Source organism: Cyprinus carpio, chromosome A9, assembly GCF_018340385.1.
Source record: "Cyprinus carpio isolate SPL01 chromosome A9, ASM1834038v1, whole genome shotgun sequence".
Taxonomy (NCBI): domain Eukaryota; kingdom Metazoa; phylum Chordata; class Actinopteri; order Cypriniformes; family Cyprinidae; genus Cyprinus; species Cyprinus carpio.
In genome coordinates, this window is record NC_056580.1 from 18852160 (window position 1) to 18875723 (window position 23564).

The window sequence follows — 23564 nt, forward strand, 5'->3', positions numbered from 1 at the left end:
TCATATTTTTAAAGACCTGATTCATCTAAAACCCAAGCAACAATCAAAGAAAGTACAAAGTGTGTATTCAGGAGATGTGATAATTTTGTTTACATTTAATATGCTTTTTTTATCATTATGTCTAATGTATTTGCAATCAACCAACTTAATCAAATGACAGAGGATCTCACCTTTATAAAATTCTGAGAAATAAAGACAAAGAAGCCAAAAGTATTGCCAGGTAAAACATTTATAAATTAATAAAAACATTCCCTTTTAGTGTTTGTCTTTGAAGGTTTTCATCGTTGATTTAAATCTCCATTCAGTTCCACTTTCCTCCTCCATTTTATATATAGAAAAATATTTTGATAACATTCATCCTTTTGCATGAGTTTCCATACAGTCCAGTAGATTATTGAATTGATAAAGGATAAGTAAATTATTGAAGAGTGGGGTTCCAGATTGCAAATTTAGTTTGTGTTTGTCCCCAAAAGTTTAACTTTCTTTGCTTACTCAGAAACACAGAAACCAGTTTGCATAGATAACAATCTACAGAAGTCCTTGTCCTTCTGTCATTGTTTCACTCAAACAAATGGACAGAAAACCAAATACAGAAAAATCAACTTAAGGACTGTGCAATGTATACTGATCAAACAAACACTTTTCAATAACAAGCATACACAATCAATGAGCTCCTGATTTTTCAAAATGTCTAAATCATATCAAAAACTTATGTATAAAAAGAAAAACACGCTTATTTGCACCATGTCAGGCATACAATTATGTCATAAAAACAATGGGCGTTTCTTGTGCATTCGTATCTTATGACACACATCAGTTGTATAGGCCTATTTGATTTCTAACTTAGAAACTGAACCGAAGTATAACCGCTGTCTCCATAGAGATAACTGAACTCTAACATATATGTACCGTTTCTTCATTCAACCTCTTGCTCTTTATCCTTTCCATTTCCTTTATTTTTCTTGACACTAACATGGTCTACCACTCTCCTTAAATATGGAATTTACATGCTAAACATTTCAGATTTCAACTAACAAAAGCAGAGAACCATCACACTAATGTGCTGCACAAACCTTCTGTGGATGAGTGGACAGATAAGGAAGGGAAAATGGATGGATTGACAATTCAGCAGCTAGATGTAACCAGAAAATAATATATAACTGACTTACAAATTGTCTGCTCTTATATCTAGAAACTGATCCAAAATTATGCCCTAAATGATGTGTGATCGAACAGAATTACTGAACTAACACAAGTGAAACAGCAAGAACACTGCATGCAATGAAAATTTAGTAACTGAGGTAATGCACATATGGCTTGTGCATGATACAAGAGCTCTTGGGTGGATGATTTCAGATCAGCATATTTAAGATACACAAGGGGCAGAAACTATACTGTTTCCAAAAAAACATGCAGGCTTTCTGTTAAAAACACAAATCTCATAAATGCACATGCATGTCCTAACTTCCATTCTGAAAATTAAAGTGTCTAAAGTATTTTGGCAATAAACAAATTAAAAAGTGGTGTGATGTTTTTACTTTACACATATTACGGCTGATTTCTCTCATACTCCGTAACACTAGCAAAATCAACTAATGAACAGAAAAAAAAAACACTTTGATTCAACACTAAGATGGCTTATGAGTCACATAACTTGGCTTACTCCTTAAAGGGACAGGTAATTATTAAGCAAGCTTCTCTTTGCTCATACCAGCCAAATATTTAAGACATTAGCACCTAGTCAGATGCCAAAAGGGACGCTAACATCCAGTATAGGAGATCTTCGTGAGAAGAAAAATTAGTGCCTTTCCCCCCAAAAAAACTAAAGATATGTAATGTCTTGCTAGGTGAATGTACCATTTGTATTTCCCTAAAACGGCCAGAAACTCATCCTGGAAAATGTGCTGCTGCAACACGACACAAGAATTCAAACTAAAACTTTCCATCTATGCTAAATTTGTCAGGCTTTTTTTGGGACGGAGGTAAGGAAAATGAACCCTCTCCACTCTTCATGGGCTCTAACATCACTCTAGCTGTTGGACTAGAGATTCGGCGAACTTGAATATTTTGTCATTTGTTGATTTTTCAGAGATGTCTCAATAAAGCGGCAAGTCCTACTATGATACTGAGGACTTACTGCCCAGCTTGTAATTGGTAAACAGCATCTGACATCTCGTCCTTTAAAAAAAAAGGCAGGATGATTATTTCTGATATATCTTGGTGTGATCTCACAGACCTATTTTTCTATAAAAGACAAAATAACCGTCCAACATTGCTAAAAATGTAAATGGCACTTCCGCACCCATAAAAGTTTAAAAGAACTGTGTAGTGAGTCTACTTTAGCTAGTCTCTGAAGTGACTTAGAAACGTACGGAGTGCAAGTTTACGGCCAAATTCCTCCAGCTCAAAGTCTCTCTGAGTGTACAAAAATCATTATACACATACATATTTTATATAGACTATATACAATTTATATGCACAATTTCCTAAAGCTTAATGGATAAATGGTTCTGTACAATAAAAATAAAAAAAATTACATTATGCACATGAGATTATTAGCCTCTCTCTTTACCTTTATGATCAACTTATTTTTCTTGTCTCTTTGTCCCTTGAAAAAAAGACTGTTTGTTTGAAAAATCTCAGGGATATAATAGTCTACAGCTCAGTGCCAGGAACAGTGGATAAAGCAAGTATAGAGGAAAATTTTGGCCTGGTGTTATTCCTCAGCGCCTTGACTAGGTGGGAAGGGTAGGGCTACGGAATGCTCCTGTGCAAGAGCTGCTAGCTCTTTGAGAAACTCTGAGAAAATAACAGCACAGTAGACTGCATTTTTCACCCTTAGTGCCTCTGCCTGCTTCTCCAGGCCAGAGGCCCCACCGGCTGCACCACCCCGAAACAAAGCACTGTGCAGAGACTGCCCTCCATCTCTCACGTGGGCCAACGCCAACTGAGCTGCATGTCGAGCTCTCGTAGGACTGTTGGTATGCCTCAGGATAAGATCGCCCAGAGATGGTTTACGACTTTTAACTGTGGGAAAGAAAAAGAAACAGAGAGAAGAAAAGGAAACATAATAAGTTAAGATGCCTTGTGCATTATCACTCCCCCTCAAAGCATTTCACAAATGAGATGAAAGGTAAATGAAAATGTCTCCATTAAACTGTCTGAATATAATGACAAAATTCACAGGGTACATGCAGAGGTATATGCAGAGCTTTTAAAATCAAATGTAAGACTTTTAAGAACTCTTCTGAGATCCTGCACAAATAAAATTGATATAGTGTTTAAATAGAAATACAGAAGACATGTTCTAAAACTGGTTTAAATTCAATGTTGGATTTTACTGATACAATAATAATGTCTTTAATGTGTCTTCCTGTGACAGGGCAGCACAGAGAGAAGCAATAAGAGCTTATGTTGAATTAAATACCAGATACAATTTGTGCAGCTAAAATACCAAATATATCCAGAGAAAAATATTTTAAGCATAACGCAGGACTTTTAATTATAAATAAGCCTGAAATCAAAGGGATTTGAACAACTGTTTTGCATCTCTGAGCAATACATGACAGTAATGTTTCTTTACTGAATCAATCAGCCATTTGAATGAATCGGTTGAATGAATGACTCAATGACTCGCTCATTCAGTGATTTGCCGCCACTTATTGGCGATTTTTAGGTTTTTTATTGGCGATTCCCTTTTTCCCAATATCCTTTCAAATATCAGTATCCAAGGTTTTTTTTTTTTACTCAAAATATTATTTATGCATTTGTAACTGCAGGTTAAATGCATTCATGTCCTACTTTAAACAGTCCGTGTAAATGGATCTAAATGCCACTTCAGATGCAGATTCTGTACCACCTCTGTATTGCAAACACAAATTTTGTTTATACTGATTTCATTTGATTGGTAACAGCTCTATAGTATCTTACTATTTGAATTTGATAAAATGTAAGAAATTTGACACAAAAGATGAAACATACATTTAATTAGGTAGAAAAAAATCCCCATAAAAGGTAAAAATCAATTAAAGGTAATTTAAAAAAATAAATAAATAAATAAAATAAAATAAAACTTTTTGGAAAGGTTACTCCTGCAAACTAATCACCACACAGAATATGAAGAATATCAAAAGCTTTGTGAGTCAGTTGTCCACCTGCCAAAATACCAGCACAATAACACGCTCAGCAAAATATCATCTACTTATCCTGATCGACAAAATTCCAGAAAACATTGAGATACCATTTTTTGTCCTTATCGCACACACCTACCATAAAGTAGACATTGTCTTAATTCACTAAAAGTAGATCATAAGCAATTGCTTGGCATAAATGGGAGGTATTCACATAGTGTGAACTACTCTGAAACCACGAGACTGTAGAATGCGTAATAACGCCATATTTTGAGCGGCGATCACATTCAATTCAATCATGAAGTTTAAGAATTCCTGTTTTCCATTCCCAAATGTAAGATCCCTTTAAATGTTCATTAAGATTTCTGTAATACCATTTTAGATATTTAGGATTTTTTATAGCCTTAATTTCAAAGCATCCTTCAAGGTTTATTTTGTGATAAGACCAACTGTGTGAGTGCATATTATTCTTTACAAAGGCAAATGTCACAAAAACATGTCACATCAAACCATGATCTCTTGTTTTTGTTCTGTTCATTCACTTTCATCTACCTACTTAATGAGTCTGAGCGACGAAGGGTGGGCACTCCGATGGGTGAGTCAGACCAGTCTAACTTTCCTCTTGCAACCAGAAAGCGGCGAGCCTTTCTTAACATAGCAGGGAAATCCTCGTGTGTTGCTGCAAATGCTTCAATGCGATTTTTTACTGATCCCAGCACCTGAAGAGTAGAAAGAGAAAGGGGTCAAAGTAAAAATCAACATCTTTGAAAAAAATCTTTTTGATGCAATGCATTTATGTTTATTGATTTAAGTTTCAGTCAAATCGAATTTTAAATTAATCGCTTCCTTAAACTTCACCCCTAGAACACTAAAAAACTTTTTTTTTAACTATAAAAGCTCAAAAAAGTGCCAGAGACACTTAAGTCAAAATAAAACAAGCAGTTTTTGTGTAGTGAAAATAAATTTGGATTTCATATTTTAGAACAGAAAATGTACAAACCAATAAAAAGAGCAACTGACATCTTTGCATATGTCGTGTTAAGCATTCATGCTGATGGATTTGTCATATTTCTTCTCAATGAATTACCTGTATGAGTGATTTAACGCTGGGCTGGAACACCATGTTGGTGTTGAGGAGGAAAGAGCGAAGGAGAGGCTGAGGGTAACAGGCCAGCTGGAACACAACACCCGTCAGCAAAATGTTCACATATAAGGAGTTCTGCATCATACTCTCCAGTTTACTGAACAGGACTGTTATAAATGGACCTACACAGAGGGAGAAGCGGAACCAGTGACTTATGGTTAGCACTTGCTGAACTTGCACAAGTAACATAAGCACTCAAATCTTTAATTTGGTCATCTCTACAACGAGAACCTGTGTATGGTTGAGCAAGAGGTGGTCCAAGGGGTCGTGCGGGGCTAAATACCCCAGTGGCATAGCTCTCAGGCTTCGTTTCACTGGAGCGCTGCTCAATCTCCACTGGAAGACAGTCCTCATCTGTCAGGCTTGGAGTAGGAGCAGTGCGATATTCCCGAGAGGACTCCTCCGAGCTGCGTGAGAGAACCCTCCTCTCTCTTACACGTTCCTCCAGCTCCCTCAGCTCCTGGTGAAAAGCCTCTATGCTGATTCCCTGGCATTTCGAGTCTCCAGTCAATGGCTCTGACGGCGCCCGCTCCAGCAACTCCTCAATCAGACGCTCAACAGACTCAGGACCCCTGCTGTCACAGGGAACTGTGGAAGTCTCAGTCAAGGCAGGAACAGGAGATAATCTCTGGCTCTCACTTTCTAAACACTCTTGGGTAGAAGTGGGCACGGAGGTTTGATGTTGCAGATGTGGCTTCACCTGCACCTGAGATGATTTCATTGTCGATCCTACATGGAAATCATTGTAGTCAACTGAGCCAATACCCATCGACCCGTTCATCCCTGACTCCACCATGCTGTTATTTACATCAGAGTCCCTTTTCACTTTCTTAACCTCCATTTTCTCATCCACACTGTCTGTGAGCTCCACCTGCCCCATCCCGTTATAGAGCGCTGTATGAGGTGCCGAATGAGAGTGTTGGGATACAGTTTCCACAGCACCGGTCATTTCTGTAGAGACTGATGCAGAAGATGAAGACTGTAGAGGTATAGAGCTGGAAAGAAGGCTGCGTTTCTTACTGCGGGGTGTGAGACTGATACAGTTCTTGCTGATAGTAACATCCCACTCTCCACTATCTCGATCGGAACTGCTCCACTCCGCACGTGCTGCAGCCACGACTGCTCCCCTCTGCTGAGGGCGGTCCATTATGGAGAAATGCTCTTGTACCATATTGAGGGAGGGGTGGGATGTAGGAGGGGGAGGTGGAGGAGGAGCAGAGTTTGGAGAGGGATTTTCTCCATCGTAAGGGGCTGACCAGTCTCGACAGGCCCAGGAGCAGAGCTCAATACCCTTGCGAGCATCACGCAGATACTCCAGGTAGCCAGTCTCTCCTTCTGAAGTGTCTGGAAGTTGGTGCACTGGGCTGTCAGGAGACAGAGGGGAGGAAACACTACCACGAGGAGAAGAGGGAGCATTCTCCGAGCCAGACGAGGGGGGGATGGCTTGGCCTCCTGAGCTTTGCTGTCGAATAAAGAGAGCGAGGCGGGAAGGAGTGCTGGGTCTGGGGTGAACCGGTGACTCTGAAGTGGGACTACCTAACACTATTGGGGAAAAAAAAAGAAAGAAAATAAATTTTGTAGGCATGAACAGCGGCAAAAAAATTTCAGCACAGTCTTAAAGCACACCTGTTGTCCATAAATGTGTCTGACACAGGCTTACCCTTTCCCCAAAAGGCAGGCTCATCATCCCGCTCACTAGAGGGTGCTGGAGTGATTCGGCAGCATTCTGGTATGAGGGAAAGGAACTTGTCAGCTGATTTGCCATAAAGGTCTGTTTCTCTGACTGCCCTTCGCTGACTCAGCATAACATGTGTGCATGGCAACAGATACCTGGAGACAAACATTAAATAAACAGTTATTTTTTTAGTCTCTTACAATATATATTGTCTCTTATATTATAATAAGATGAAAAAAATATTACATTTTTTTTTAAAATATCATTTATTCCTGTGATGGCATGGCTGAATTTTCAGCAGCCATTAATCCAGTCTTCAGTGCCAATGTTGATATTATCATTTTTCAACATGATTTCAACAGTATCAACAACACAATATTTTTGTGGAAACTATGACAACCATTTATTTAAAATTCTTTAAACAGTAACAGTTCATTTAAGTTTAGTGCCACATCAGCTTCATAGGCTATTTCGTGGCAAAGGTTATACATTAAAAATATAGTAGAACACAAAATACAAATACAATAAACATAAATTAATAAAAACAATTATAAAACAAAGTATTACACATAAATTTAAAATTTACTTTTGATAGAAATTGTAAGTTTTTCTGGGTCCATCTTATAAAGCAAGTCCTTAAGAGATTGTCCTAATAATAACCTTTGTCTCGTGACATTAATTACTGGCAAGTGAGTCTTGCAATATTGACATTTTGGTGCTTCTTCATCAATCAATAAATGTCAATGTGAGTTAATCTAGTATGTTCAATATGACACCCTGTATACACAACTTGGTCATGCCTGGATTTAAAAGAATAAATATATCTTGTTCTTACAACAGAATTTATTTCAAAAAGTTTGTTAATTTGACATTCTACCCATTTCACTTGCCATTTCTCCAATATGTATCTGTTGATTACTGGCTTCACATCAGAAGGCGGGATTTGACATTCATTTACATTTTCTGTAAGAGCTTGTTTTGCAGCTTTATCTAAAATTATTTAAAATAAAAATATTTTGTAACATTATGTCTTTACTGCCACTTTTGATCAAATGCATCTTTGAAGAATAAAAGTATTACTTTTTTTTTATATTTTACAGACCCCAAACCTTTGAACTGTAGTTTATGTAAAGCATTGCAATTTGCAAAATGCATTGCCCAAATCTAGCCAAAGCTTATTTTGTAGGCTTTCGTGATTGCTAATTGAGTCACACACCCAAGCACACAAAATACCTGAGAACAAGCTGGAGCATGAGGTCTTCACAGTTGAGACTGAGCAATGTCTTAAACAGACTCAGAGAGACCATGCACAGTTCAAAGAGAAGAAAACAAAACAAACAAACAAACAAAAACTTTAGTCCCATCACTCCACATTCCAGCCTACAGCACTGACAAAAGAGTGCATTTTCTATCTATACATGCACCCCAGCTACACTGTGTGTCAGACTTACCCGTGAATTGCTGCTGATGCGTGTGAGTAGTGTATCAAGGATGGTGTCGTTGTCATGGCGATGCAACAGAATGAAGCGCAGGAAGGTCTTAAGGAGGGAAGTTTCTGTGATACTGCGTAAAAACAAGTCCAGATATGCCGTGCTTGCTATCATTTCATCCACTGACGACTGACAGAGGAACCATGAAAGAGAAAGAGAGAGAGAGAGAGAGAGAGTGAGAGAGAGAGAGTGAAGAAATCAAAGTAAGAGAAAATAAATACTACTCAAAACATTGTTTTATAATGAATGAATATGGAAACTGCCATATATGCCAAATATGGCTCACATCTTCAGCCCAGTTCAGTGTGGTTCACCTTGTGCAGAGCGGGGCCCATGACTGGAACCAGGAAGCCGTTGTGGAGGTAATCAAGGAGTTGGCAGCGCACAAGGGGGTGTGCCACCTGTACTACAGCGTTGCAGAATTCAAGACTGTTCATGAACAGCACTAGAGAGGAAACGGCCATCCAGTCCTCCCTCCGCAGGGCGTGCCAGTCATCGCCCCGTACCTCAATCTTCCGTGGCAGGGATGAGTACAGTGCACTCAGCCCTGTCGCTAGCACCTGGGAAAAAGAAAAATAGGTGCCAACATTATTTTATAAAGTTCACCAAGCAATCTCTGCATTTTAAACATAGGCATCGCTCTAAAAAACTGACTGGATGTAAAAACATTTGCTATATGCACATCTGAAAATACAAATCAAATAAAGCCTATGCATTTGACAAGTTGCAACAAATCTATTTGACTAATAAACTGTATTACTAATAAATAAACTTAAGTTTACTGCTGCTCCACCATGTGTGATAACACACTATGGTAAAATCACTGCAAGACACGGGATCTTTCTTTCTTTTTTTTTTATTGCTACACTGCATCAAAATGTATGGCTTTTATTCAAAGCACAGATCCTAGCAAGGAATAATGATATGGTCACTTCAGAAAAAATTCTGTAAAATTTTATTTTCAAAAAAGGTCCATTGTCAATAGTGCAGCAAATGTATGTAAGTACAGCTCACACAGAAGTTGCTTTCAAACCAAGCAGCTTTCTGTTGGCCAGCAGGCTGAATTCACATGACCAACTTGAACCCAATGCAAATTTCCCAACCATATTGATTCCTATTGAAATGACTGGATTGTCGAACATTAATATTCCTGAATAATGGTTAATGTGTCCACGCCTTAATTGCACAAGTATGTTGAAGAACATCAGTCATGTCGGCTTGTTTTATATGTGGAACTTCACCATGTTTCTAAAGCCACAAAACAGGTCACCAAAGAAACTGTCAGCTAGACCTATGCATCTCTAGCATAAAAATCGATGTGACACAAAGTGGAAAAAATAAAGTTAGAGAGGAAAATGTTGAGAGACTGAGGCACTGCAGCAGCATGGAGCCCTAGATGAGACCTCCAGTCGTATGTGTTAAGTGGGTCAGATGGAGGCTCATATATTATTCTCAAGAGAAAAGTAGCACAACTGCAGATGACAAATGGCCTTTTCATTCCTCAGTAGCCAATAGAATGCAACCTAGAGAAAACACTACAGGACTTTATATCTTCACTGAAACAGCTCCAAGAGGAAATCAAAAATGAACAAGTGACATTTAAATTGCATGGCACAGACAAAAAAAAAAAAACACATAACATGAACAGAAAGGATATTTATGAAGACATGCCAACAGTGACGAAAGAACATGAGGAATATATGTTAAAGTCTGCCTCTTTTCTCTTCTCCATCCATCTAATCAACATCTAAGATACGAGTACATTTTCAAAAGCAAGAACAAAAACATGATCAGGTAAGTGCACACAACACCACACTCATGCTTACTGGGCAGAAGTAGGAGTTCTCTGCGATGTGACGTGCAACAGAGTGGTTGCTGGCAGAGGTTGCCATGACGAGCAGCAGTGCGTCACGGGCCTGCTGCCCCAGAGAGCCGTCTCGATGAATAAATGGCACCAACAGGGAGAAGATCAGCAGGTTAGTGGGACCCTGCTGTACCAGTCCACACCTAAATATCAACTCCAAAACTGCAGTTTCCTTCGCCATACACACACATACCTGACACAAACAAAAATTATTTAGTTACAAATTAGGAAAAAACACATTAATATTTATTCCCGCACAAAAACATTGTACATTACAGCAATGTTTCCTCTAAGCTAGGCTTGTGAGCTACCGTGCACTTCCTATGTCTCAACCGTGCAGAAGAATAATGTGCCGCGCAAGTTTCTGTGTTGGTAAAGACATTTGATTGAATATTAGTAAATGCGAAATAATTGCAATGCTAGGGCAAACCGATATAGATTTGGTGTCGCTATACATTTAGAACCGGTGAATGTGGTTTACAGGTTTCACAGAAAGAGAATGATGTGTGTCAAATGAGTCACTGTAGAAATCTAATGGTTTCAATTTAATGGTTGTGGACAAAATAGCTCAACACGAGAGCCAACGCAAATGTAATGACATGTGAAATAAAACTTCATATTTTATCAGAATCACGTGACTGCAAACAAGCTATAGAGAAAAGTTTTGCTCAGCAAGAAAAAAAAATTATAGGGAACATTGCATTATAGATGTATGCACCCATTATGTTTGGGCTCATATGAAAAACTTGGCCTGCTTTTTCAAATAACTAAAAGGGGTCATATGATGCAATTAAAAATTTTCCTCTCTGTGGAGTGTTACAAGCTCTTGGTGCATAAAGAAGATCTGTAAAGTTGCAAAGAGTAAAGTCTAAATTCCAAAGAGATTCTTTATAAAAGTTAAGAGTCAACCACTCCTACCTAAACCGGCTCATTCTAACACGCCCCCACGTCTACGTCACGATGTGGGAAGATCTGCATAACGCCGCCCAAATGTTCACGCAAAGAAAGAAGGCGTAACTTTATAATTTATGTGGGGCAGTTCCAACTTTGCAAGGACAGTCTGGCGCTTCTGACTCACAGCCTGTAAGTACGTTTTCATATGTAAAGGATATGCCATTGATAATTCAAATGTGAGATTTGAGCAGTGCAGAGTAACTGTTAAGTGGTGTAAGGGGCGTAACATTTCCGTCACACGCTTGAGGCATTCGGCCAATCACAATGCATTGGATAGCTGGCCAATCAGAGCATACCTCGCTTTTCAGAACGATGAGCTTTGTAAAAATGGATGTGTTCAGAAAGGTGGGGCTTAGAGGGGAAACAATAATGTACAGTATGTGGAAGATAGTGTTTTTTGAACCTTAAACCACATAAACACATTGCATTACACAAAATAATTTTCTTTTTAGCAGTGTCATATGATCCCTTTAAGAGCATTTCCATTTAAAACACACACAGACCAATTGCAAAATTTAAATAATTAGTTTTATTAATTTGTCTGGAGAATTGTAAAATGGCAAGGATGGTTTATGTCAAGATCTGTCAAATATTTTGATTATTAAGACCAACAAGGAATCTCTAAAATTTTGTTTCTGTGCTGTTTGTAATCACGTACTAATTTTGCAGAATGTTTTGTTGGTCCTGGAAAGACATTCCTGTCAGAAAAATAAGTTCTAATCCAATCCCTAGCCCTAACCCAGGGGTTTGCAACCTTCAACATCAAAAGAGCCTTCTTGGCCCCTTTCCAACCCAATAAAATTCACGTGGAGCCACAACCTATTTGATCCCTAAAATTAAGATAACACAGCATATAGCTAAAGTTTTATATTCAATTATGTTACAGGATAGGGGTGTAACAATCATTTCAGAAGTCAGGGGGACAGAAATGTAAAATATAATAATAATAACAACAACATCTATTTATATATACGTCTAATTGATTAAAAAAAATACTATTCTTATCTCTTACTTTTAATTGGCTAAGAAATTAGGTTTTATTAAAAGCGTATTCTATATGCTACAGGTAGCCACAGCGGAAGGGTGAGAGAGCCGTGGGTTGCCGGCCCCTGCCCTAACCCAAAACTTAACAATAACCTAACACTTAAATTACAGGGATATGGAAGGTTTAACTGATCTACAAGACCCTAACCCAGTTCTAAGCTCAACTCTAAAATTTTATTGGTTGTCATGAACTAATGGAACTCAGGAACAAAGTCTGGTTCAATGATTGTAATCTGCAAAATTCTGTTGAATTAATTTAAATATAGGAAAATGTGCAAATGACAATTCTGAATTCTGTAGAAATCTGCAGGGCAGGTTATGTGCAGGGCTAATCAGGACTAACGATAAATGGTACAAACAGGTGTCAGTGTCTGCCTGTCAATCACCTGATTTAGCAGCAGTACAAGGCTGGACTCTAGGGCAGGAGGGGAGCCCAGCTGAGGATCCACACATGCTCCCAGCAGGTTTAGCAGCGGCTGTAGCACTGCACTGTGCAGGAGCAGGGGCTGATGTGACTGTCCGATCAGCATCTCAAATAATTTCAACAGCTCTAGCTGGCTGTCTGGATCCAGACCACGGCGCACATGCCACTGTACCAACTCATCCAGGATGTTCTCCGCCACCACCATCTTCAGAATAGGACCCACTGCTGCAGAAATTTCCAAATCCACTGTCACATAAAACAGCCTCTCATCTATTACGCTAAACTCTGAATCAGTACAAATGTATGCTCTATCAAGCTCACAAGAGAGTGTTTTAACCTGGTGAGTCAATGTCTCCCCCTGCTGGTCTCTCTTCAGCTAGCAGGCACAGCATCTGATCTGTGTGATTGCGAACTGCAGTGAGATCATCAGCATAACCACCCACTGAAGACTCTCTCTGTTTCAGCACCCTTGACACCTGACAAAGAGGGAAGGAACAGATAAATTCTATTTGAGGTAAGGTCAAAGAGGAACAGGTGTCTATAGTGATGTAGTGGAAAGCAATCCAGATAAGAGAGCACTGATGTACACAAAGGAGGAAAACCTGTAGATGTGTGGGTGTACCAACTGTATATTATATTTCAGCATAAAAAGTTACTGACATGCCCTAAAGCAGGGGTCTCCAAACACGGACCATTTAGGTTTGGAAAATTTTCTTGCGGACTGGCTGGACTAATATATAATAGCCAGTTGTACTAAGGAGTTTATTTGCACAATTAGTATGAGGGAAAATAAGCCTATGCTGAGTCTCACCTGTCTCCAGTGGTTTTCAAACACCATAAGACAAGTCTCAGGGTCAGCAGTGCATGGACTGGTCGGGGCTGCATGTCGACCGGTCCGAGTGCCTGGACCCCTTGGATTTAAACGACTCAGCCAACTCATCTTAGTGCACAGGCTGATCCAAATTTGATCAAAAGGTCAAAAGGGAAAGAATAACGGGGAGAGGGGGAAGAGAAGTGTGGAGAGGGATAGAAAAGGAAAAAGGGGAAGGGGGAAAGGCGGCTCACAAAAGGTGTCCAAAAATCAAGAAATGAAGAGGTAAAATCATAGAAAGGATGGAATCCTGCTGATGTCTGCAGCAACAGTCACTGTACACCAGTGATCAGTGTGTGAGCATGTGAGGCTTGTCTGCACTCCCTGTCATCCAGTTTGCTGTCGGCACTATACGCCATACCGATACATAGACTCCTCCACACATACCTGCAAGGGCAGAAAGAGATCGAGAGGTCATTGATGACACATTCACACCTGCAGGTAAAAACCAAAACAGTACACCCAGTCAGTATAAAGGTTAGTTTCTGAGAGAGATCAAAACGGCAAGGAACAAAAACATAATAAACATATATGTTAATATGATTAAAGTGGACATAACACATGCAGTTTCTGTCAATCTCATGTTAATCTTGAGTACCTATACAGTAGTATTGCATCCTTCATATCTTCAAAGTGTTTTTAATTTTACCAGATTTATAAAAGAAAAATACAGCCGTACCGCTTCTCTACTAAAAAAACAGTCGTGCTCCTTGAGGCGTGCCGTGGGCAGAGCTAAAGAGTCACAAGCACACAAAGCTTTTGCCTAGCGATCGTCTGCAAGCTGTGACATCAACATGAATAATTCCCTTAACGCTGGGTTCTTTGGGAAGCTTAACAAGGTCATCTTTCCTTCACAAAGAAAAACACACTTTTTTGGTGACTGTTGATTCTGTGGTCAAAAACAAAATCCTTCTCGAGCAAGACTTGTGCAGTGCGACTTCCATAACCTGAATGAAGCACATTGATTGACGAGCTCTTGCTCTCATTCTAGTTGATGTGTGTGCATGTTCTTCCTGGAATAGTGCCCATAAAAGGAATTCTGCCATTTATGACGTCATACGGGTCCATACTCGAAAAAAAATGTTCCGAAACTTATACGAACCTTGAAGGAGTGTATTTAACAGAAATACTCCATCATATGTCCATCTCGTTTTTTGGGACTTTGGTCATGTTTAGCATCAGAAGCAGTGTATATAAGTCAGAATGCATGAAATAACATTAGACATCCCCTTTATATATACACTACTGGTCAAAGGTTTGGGGTGAGCAAATTTTTTTTTTTTTTTTTTTTCTGGCAAGGATGCATTTAATTGATCAAAAGTGACAGGGACTGGAGTAATAGATGCTGAAAATTCATATTTGCCATGACAGGAATAAATAAAAATTTTAAATATATTTTTCTCAAAATTTTTTATATTTATATTTTCTCAAAGTTAAACTTGTTGTGATTTTATTTTTTTTTGTTGAGATGTTGCTCTTTTGTGCAAGATGCGAGTGCAATAGTAATAGATGTCCCTCCAGAATATAGGGCTGTGTATTGCCAAGAATCTGGCAATAACATATGTATCACGATACAGGGGTTGCAATACGATATGTTGCGATACATTGCGATTCTGTCAGCAAGGCGATATATTGGGATATTTCTTTATTTAAGAATAGGATATATTTTTAGGAAAGCTGTCATTAAGAACACAATTCAATTCAAGTTTATTTGTATACTGCAAAGCAACTTTACAGAAAATCTCCAATATTTATTAGTCGCTTATCAGTGGTGACTGTCAGTTTATGTACATATGGCCGAAATGTACGGAAAAATCAATTAAAGATGTAATCGCATACGCATTTTTAGGCATTAAATAAATTATATTTAATATTTAATCCTTGTCTCCTATATAAGTGCATTGTTTTTTTTTTTTTTTTTTTTTTTTAATGACGGTATGACGGTATTGAAACTGATACCGTTGCTATTTTTAGATCCCGCGGTATACCATATTACCGTGTTACCGCCCAAGCCTAGCCCAAATGACGGCACACTTCAACTTTGTACGTCGAACCAGGAACAGGGACAATTCTTTCATCCTCCATTACTAACAGCAAATAGTGATATTAATGCTAACATTAGTGGCGTGCCCTAATGCTAGTATTTCCTGTTACTCTCACTGTCGTTCAGAGATGAAGACTGTCTTATTGTTATTTTTTTGTAAGCTCAATATGAAACAACTGCCATGAATGTTTTTTTGTTTGCTTTTTTTTTTTATATCGATATTCCGTATTTGAGAATCGATACAGTATCGCCAAACAAAATATCGCAATACTCACGTGTATCGATATTTTTTTACACCCCTACTAGAAAATATGTGTTCTGTGTGAATGGCTTGGTTTCTCCACATTGATGTTCTCTTTTTCTGCAATATTTTTAATGAACAACGCAGCAGCACCGCATCTAGTGGCTTCAACTGGATAGGCTAACAAAAACATTATAATGCAGCGACACTTACATCGTCATCGCATCTTGTGCGCCACTGATAAGGCTGCTTCCTTAACGCACAACTAAAATTGTGGATTTTTATTTTAAATTCGATGAATAATCGAAATACAATTTTTTTTACTGTATTATTGATCAAATATATGTAGCCTTGGTAAGCATAAAACATGTTCTTCAAAAACATTTAAAAAACAAATGTACAGACCCCAAACACTTGCACTGTAGCGTAAATTCTTACTTTAATTTAATAAATAAATAAAAAGGATAATTTATTAAAAGTAAGTCTGAAGCAAAATTATGGCACAGTGTGTGAGTCATGCAGATGTTGCTTGGTAAACTTCACAGAGGAGTCAGTCAAGTAATTTAATAAATATACACCATTCAAGCATTCCCAGTAATAGGATTCATCATCTGATTAATGCACATTTAACGTCTGCCTTCATTTATTATGTTTGGGCTACTGGGGAAATGTACTTATTCACGAGCAAAAGTGTCACCTTAATAGGACTTCCATATCAAAAAACATCACCAGTAAAGGACCAGTGAGCTTCAAAGTGCTCCTAACCAAAATGTGAGATAAAGAATTAATGTTTGAAAACAAAAAGGAATGAATATTATGTTTAGTCATAAATAAAGCACACTAGTAGAATTCAGCACACTAGTACATTTCCGTATCAGATTCTCCATCTAATCAATTTGGTGTCTGGTGAAACAACTGCACCCATAATACAACAGGCGAAGACACTCGCAACATTAAATATTGCGAGCGGTAGCCTGCTGTATATTCATCTATCCATTCAGCTGGCTCTCTGGCATTTCTGAAAACCAACCTGCAAACAGCATCTGTATAAATAGGTTTCCTGTGATGTTACACACTCTCACAACTTTTCCTGTGGTCTTAACTAATGCAACAACATGTTGATTATGTTTTTTTATTTTGTTATTAATAAAAGTGAGTGTTAATTTTTTTTTTGTTTTCTTTTGAGACATTAAACAAGGCAGGACAAATAATAATTTAAAAAAAAGACTCAAGAGAAATGGGTCATAAAATTCAAACAAACTCAAAAACCATTTTTGAGGAAGCAATGAACGCATACAGACACTCCACCCTGCCATTCACTAAAACCTTCCATGACTGTGACAAGAAGTAAGGCTTCCTTCCCTATGAGAACTCCCTCATCCCAAGAAAGACAGTTCAATGACATAATGCTATAGAGGCTGTCCATTGAGGAAGGGCCCCTGTTCAAGGAAGTAACCATGTGTCACAAACTCAAGGGGATACAAAGGCTTCTTGGTACTGTACATTGGATACTATGAGTCACAGGCAAATTCAACTACAGCAGGGCTCAATGTTCCAGACCAAGTCAAAGAACATCTACTTACAGTTTCTAGCCAGCAAAGAGGCAGTATGATAGCTTGGCATAGATTCTCCTTTAATTAGTTAAGTGTCTTTCAGTGTAGGCAGCCCAGCTGACCACTATTCCTCCAATATTCTGTCTCTCTCCCTAGTAGTTACTGCTTAAGCCAATCACTCACTAGTTATGTGACTCGTGACGGCCAAATCATACTGTGTGGCAGCTACAATGACTATGTTATCATCATCAACACATGCACATATTATATTCAGTGCAATACAATTGAATTGCAGTAGGCAATTGCTGAATCTGTAGGCATATGCCATGACATTTATAGTCCATAATAATGTTAAATTTAGGTAAATTTCCTTTGCCGTAGTAAGTTCTAGAGTATCAATAAAAAAGATGCTCAGCCTTCACGCTCAAGAATATTTCACAATCAGGTTTCAGATACAGGGTTTCTGCATGGGTTACGAAGGTATATATTTAAGACTTTTAAAGTTCTTTTTAGGACCAAGTAAAGAAAATTTAAGGAATAAATTAAATTGAAAAAAAAAAACATTAATATGGTCTCTAAAAGTAAACTGTAAATATCTTGTATTAGCATGCTTCAAAGATTAAAAATACAACTTCCAACAGATTTTCCAACATTATGTTTTAATTCGAAATGGACAAAGAAAAAATAATAATAATCTTACTTAATTCAACAAGTTTTCATACTCCCTTAACAGATGTTTGTTCTTGTTTTAAGCATAAAGTAATTTACATTTTGCTAAATTTCTCAGAGAACAAGACTTCATATGTTTAGTTTTCATTTCAAGTAAATGTCTTTTTTTAAAGGATGTTTAGATATTTGTATTGGAAAGCAAAATAAAAATACTGAGGAAGATATAAATTTTTTTCTTTGAGTTTAACACTTTCTGCTAAACTTAAGCCCTTATTTTTTGTAGAAGGGTGAATTAAGGCTTTTTAAGACATGCAGATAGCATGATTATCACCTATAAATAATATTAGGTGCCACACCAATGCAAAGAATAATTGTGTGCTTCGTCCTAGTTTCACTTTATTGACATTGTAACTCACCTGCTTCTCAAACACCAAGATACATTTTTGGTAACTCGCAAAAGCAGTTTACCTACAAGCTTCCACTCTGAGATCAGTAATTTTGTAAAGGTTTTACAAATGCTTTGCTGGCTACAAGATTCCAGAATAACACAACTAGTGGTGCCGTAATGGGACTAAACAGCGGAGATTATCTGAGCAGTCCAGAGTCAGTCAGCTCTGCCCGCTTACTGACTGCTTAATGCCCCAGGGAGAACAGTCAGCTCCTTGTGTTTCACTGTGATTTCTTTATCGACCCTGCAACCACAAACACCAGAGATGCACACTACTGGCGTATCAAGATTCACATCTATATGTCTTTTAAAACATTAACAAATACAAGCATTTGTGACTCACCACAGGCACATGCAAAGTGTTTCAGAAATTGCTTTGTACAAGTAACTATAAGAATCAATATATCACTGGTGAGGACAATCATGCTGAACCAAAAGAACATCTCCCAAGCAGTAAGGACACATAGAGGAGACACCTGCATCATGTGCATAAACATGCACTCATAAGTCATTAATGCAAATGCATACCGCTTACTCTGACTCATAAACACCAGGACTCAACAGTAAGAAGGGAGCTTCAAGGCCTTCCCTTGGCTGATTGGGTCAGTCATGTCATCAATTCATACATGTTCTTGCATTCAAAAACAGCTAGATGCACAGAACATCCTGAAATAGAATATAACATGATCCTTGTCTGTAAAGTTGCCTTAAAATGCAATATTTAAGGGCTGAGGCTGTGAAAAAAGAGCTTGAACATTTTAAATTAACTTAAATATACTAACTTAAATAATAAACAAAACATTTAAACATGAAATGTCAGTAAAGTAAGCATTTACCAAAATTTCTGTGAAACAGTATTATACTGACTAATGTATTTTCCGGAAAATAAGTTGCACCTGATTATAAATTGCACCAGGTCAAAACTGTATTGTAAAAAAAAAAAAAAAAAAAAGTTGCATTGGTGTGTATAAGTGTACATTTTATTATTACATTCAGAAATAATCTAAAATGCCAGTAAACAAAAAGCATTTACATTATAAACACTATAAACGTATATTACTCCCCCTCACTCGACATCAAATCCTTTAAATTTAAAGATATTCAGTACAGAACAGGAATGATAGATATCAGTATAAAACAAATAAATTAAAGTGGCATTCATTATTAAAAATACTTATTAATGCCAAGCCTAAAGAAATGTATTTTACGTGAAACTGAAACTACTGCGTGTGTGAGAAATAAATTTGGGCCCGCATAACTCGGCACAAAATGCAAATGTGTGTGCTCTGCGCACGTTTTACATGATTCACATAATTACACTATAAAAACATTGCTTTGAAATATAAGTTGCAGAACATTTTACATAAAAAAATGTGACATTCTGGAAAATACAGCATTCGTTCATATAACAAAGCATAAATCTAGAGATACAAATTTTATAGTAATTTTTAATATAAAACACTGCTGCCAAATCAATTACAAAAAATTGTTATATCAATGGCTTTGCATGTTGGCCTATATTATATTGCAAGGCTGTCTGAGAATGTGACAGAGGGGAAAAAGGGGTGGAGAGAAAAAGAGAGAGATAGAGAAGCAAATGGAGAGGGCTCTCTCTCTCTTTCTTACTGCCCTGAGGTCAATGAATCATTAGCCAGGTGTCTGTCCTGGCAGCTCACAGGTGAAGTCTTAATGGTAGGATAGCAGATCAGGAGCAGGTAAACGTGCAAGTGTAATTACTGGCATCACATCAGTGCACCCTTTTAGCTGATGAGGTGGAGGTAACATAATGGTTACGGATCTGTGCTGCTACCACCAAGTAAAAAGAAAAGGGGTTAATAAGATTACAGTTCTTCTCTTTAATCACTGAACCCTCGATCAAGACATGTAACTCAACCTTGCACAAAACACACTACCCCTAAATATACAGTAGTCTGCTTAAACAAGGCTGTTATCTCCAAGATTCACATTACTCTGTAAATCTAAACCTTTGGTTAAATGAAAGGACATCTGAAACTCGTCTTTACCTCCAAATGCTTATACTTCCTTATGATTCTTATTTTTAGACTATGCATTTACTTCTATTTTGGTATGTTTCAAATTTATGCCAATAAAGATAAAAATGGAAAAGGTGAATCACAAGAAACCAAATGACTAAATTCAATGGAATCCAACTAGAGAGTGTTGACCACTGGCGGTTGGAAATAAAAAGGAGAACAAGCGAACAGAGAGAGAGAGAGAGAGAGAGAGAGAGAGAGAGAGAGAGAGAGAGAGAGAGAGAGAGAGAGAGAGAGAGAGAGAGAGAGAGAGAGAGAGAGAGAGAGAGAGAGTTTGTTTGCACTACAGGTCATATTCATTCCTTGGGTTTTAATCAAAAAGAGTTCAAAGTTCAGTAATTCTGACACTGAAATTAGTTTAGGACTGCTGTAGCATTTGCTGAAGGGAAATAAAACAGGTCAAAATGACTCCAGCAAGTGTGTGTATGAGTCTGTGCAGAGGGGGTGTAGACAGAAAAACAGATGAAGAGAGTCTGAAGTACATCTTTACAAGAGCACACAAGTTTATATGGTTTTATGGCACAGAAATGTTGCTCTAGAAGCTAGTATTATATAGACTTTTATGGAGCAAAAGTATGATTGAATTAGGGTTATTGTGAAATGAAATAAAATATTTTTAAAAAATTGACAAGACGGGCAAAAAGTGTATAATCTTTTATTTTATTTTTTACGAAAATGACAGATCGTTTCGTTATATAAGTTGCGACTGATAAATTATTTGCGAGTGAATAAAGGGAGACATGAACAACTTGGATGACATGGGGGTGAGTAAATTATCAGGATATTTTTATTATGAAAGTGGAGTAATTATTTTAAAAACTTGCCGTCATGTTCTCTGAAGCCTACTGTAGCATGCAAAATACGTATTTAGTTGTGTGTATTGTGTTCGCTCCGCGCATGCAGCTTGTAGGTCTCTGTCTAACAGCAATATCTGTTCACTTGCAATTGTCTAGAAATGTAGGGATGAATACTGAATGTTTGTTATTGTTATTACTTGTAGTTCTGATAAAGAATAGAGCAATATGTTAGTATACAAACAGCAGTGCTTTATCAATGCGTTTCTGCATTGGGCTAACACATATAACATGGCTGTTTGGGTGTTTATCACCGAGCTGTGGGCTAAGTAACGGTGATGGGCGTTCTTTTATTATCTGTGCTGCACACAGTAGACCAATCACAACTGACCAATCACCGCAGTTTAGCATCACGCAAAGGAGGAGTTTGGAAAAATGAATCGTTAAACAAATCGTTTGGGGGTCATTAAGCGAAAAAGGAAAAAAAATAATGCATATTTTAAGACAATGAAAGTGTTTTTTGACCTTGTATGCATGTCAACCTGTTGGTGGGGACTCCCAAAACCAAAATATGAACCTTTTATTACCCATAATGGGGGCACTTTAATTAAATTAAAAACTATTTTTTTCTTAAGTTTGTTTATTTAGTTTTGGTGATTATCATTATAGACATCAGCCTTTCCAAGTAAAAATGTTTGTAAAAATGGGCTTTACACACAATTTGTTACAATAAGATGAAGGGTGAGAATCATTAATATTGTCTTAGATAAAAGTAATTAATAATGAGTAGCTGAGGAATCCCAGCACCTACACCTGAAATAAGGAAATATGAAGCTAAAACCTGTTAAACATTAAATAATACACCATCAGCAGAAAGAAAGCTGAGAACCAACTAGACTAGAGCATCATTACTTTTCTGCAGACCACTCAAAATCTCCGCTTGCACTCATAACTCTGCCATTATCTCCTCTTATGGATGTAGAGCATGTATACAATCCAGGAATCAGGAATACGGTCTACTCGCACATTTGGTGATAAATACAGTGACTTCATAGATAGTCTTCATAAAAAGCTCAACAAGCTTTTATATGAATGACACATTCCTACAGAAGGACTCAAAGGAGCTGCTTCTACTAATGCTGTAACCATAATCATATTCATAATAGATTGTTTTCAACCACACATCACATATGTGTGAATAAACTATCAAAGTCAGACTTACAGTTTGACTCATTCAAAAACAGGTTAGTTACAAAGGACAGACCACATGATTATAAATGATTTGGACTGACATGATGCACCATAATTCACGCCCCATAGCCAAGTGTTGAGTACTCACGTTACACAACAACATAACAGTCATTTTGAAGCCAAGGGTTCATCACTTATGACAACATACACGTTTTACAGGGCAAACCTGGGACCACACCACTTACCATAATAATACTGTGCAGGTCAAATGCCACTTATAACAGCACGTTAAAAGACGCGACAACAAAATCGCTGGTTCATAGTACCGAGAAGCTGACCTGAACGTTACAAAAACCCTAACCAGCTTTCAATCACATATTCAAGTTTATGCCAATGCAGCTCCCTCTTTCTCACTTTCAGTGCAAGTATGTGTCACGCTACACATTCCCACGCAGTGATGTGTCGTTTTTTAACACACAAACTGGGAACTGAACAGTTAAAAACCGTTATTCTATGTGGTTATGTCAAGTGGAAGACACACATCTTGATGCTTCCACCATGATCGTGGTTTATAGGGTGTAACTTACGCATATTTTCTTTGACTTCCAGTTATATATCTCTTCTCATCTATGTGGGGCTTCACTGTTAGCCGCACCGTGAGCTTTCAACGGGTCAGATCTGATTTGACGCTGTCCGTTGAGCTCGCGAGCCCCAGCGGGAAACGAACGGTGACGAGACCACACAGCGCGATTCAACCGTTAAAACCTGAGCAAAAAATACTTACGCAAGCGAGCGCTGTTTTCCGCTTCGTCCTCCGCCGTTAACCTGAAACAGCGAATCTCAGAATTGTCAACCTCTCCCTTCGTCCCGCAGCCATCTTTCTCCTCAGATTCCACGGACACACCCACGCGCACGGGACGCTATGACGTTTCACTGGAGGGTGGCGGCCATGGCGACGAGACGGTTGTTTTGCT

The 23564-nt window shown here is 37.9% G+C and overlaps 1 protein-coding gene across 2 annotated transcripts; it reads right to left on the reverse strand.

The window, feature by feature from the left end:
* Positions 1–211: 211 nt before the first annotated feature.
* On the reverse strand, positions 212–23538 carry LOC109095991 (FHF complex subunit HOOK interacting protein 1B-like). Of its 2 annotated transcripts, none has more exons than XM_042763920.1 (13): positions 23375–23538; positions 13537–13983; positions 13063–13201; positions 12688–12947; positions 10266–10496; positions 8754–8999; positions 8401–8568; positions 8183–8262; positions 6935–7104; positions 5506–6816; positions 5218–5396; positions 4687–4849; positions 212–3027 (listed from the first exon to the last, which is right to left on the reverse strand). In XM_042763920.1, the coding sequence occupies exons 2-13, from the start codon at positions 13663–13665 to the stop codon at positions 2717–2719; spliced, it is 3387 nt and encodes a 1128-aa protein (XP_042619854.1). In that variant the 5' UTR covers positions 13666–13983; positions 23375–23538; the 3' UTR covers positions 212–2716. The 2 variants fall into 2 exon arrangements, with proteins under 2 accessions (XP_042619854.1, XP_042619852.1); XM_042763918.1 differs by having other exon boundaries at positions 12688–12950; positions 23375–23537.
* Between the last annotated feature and the right edge of the window lie 26 nt (positions 23539–23564).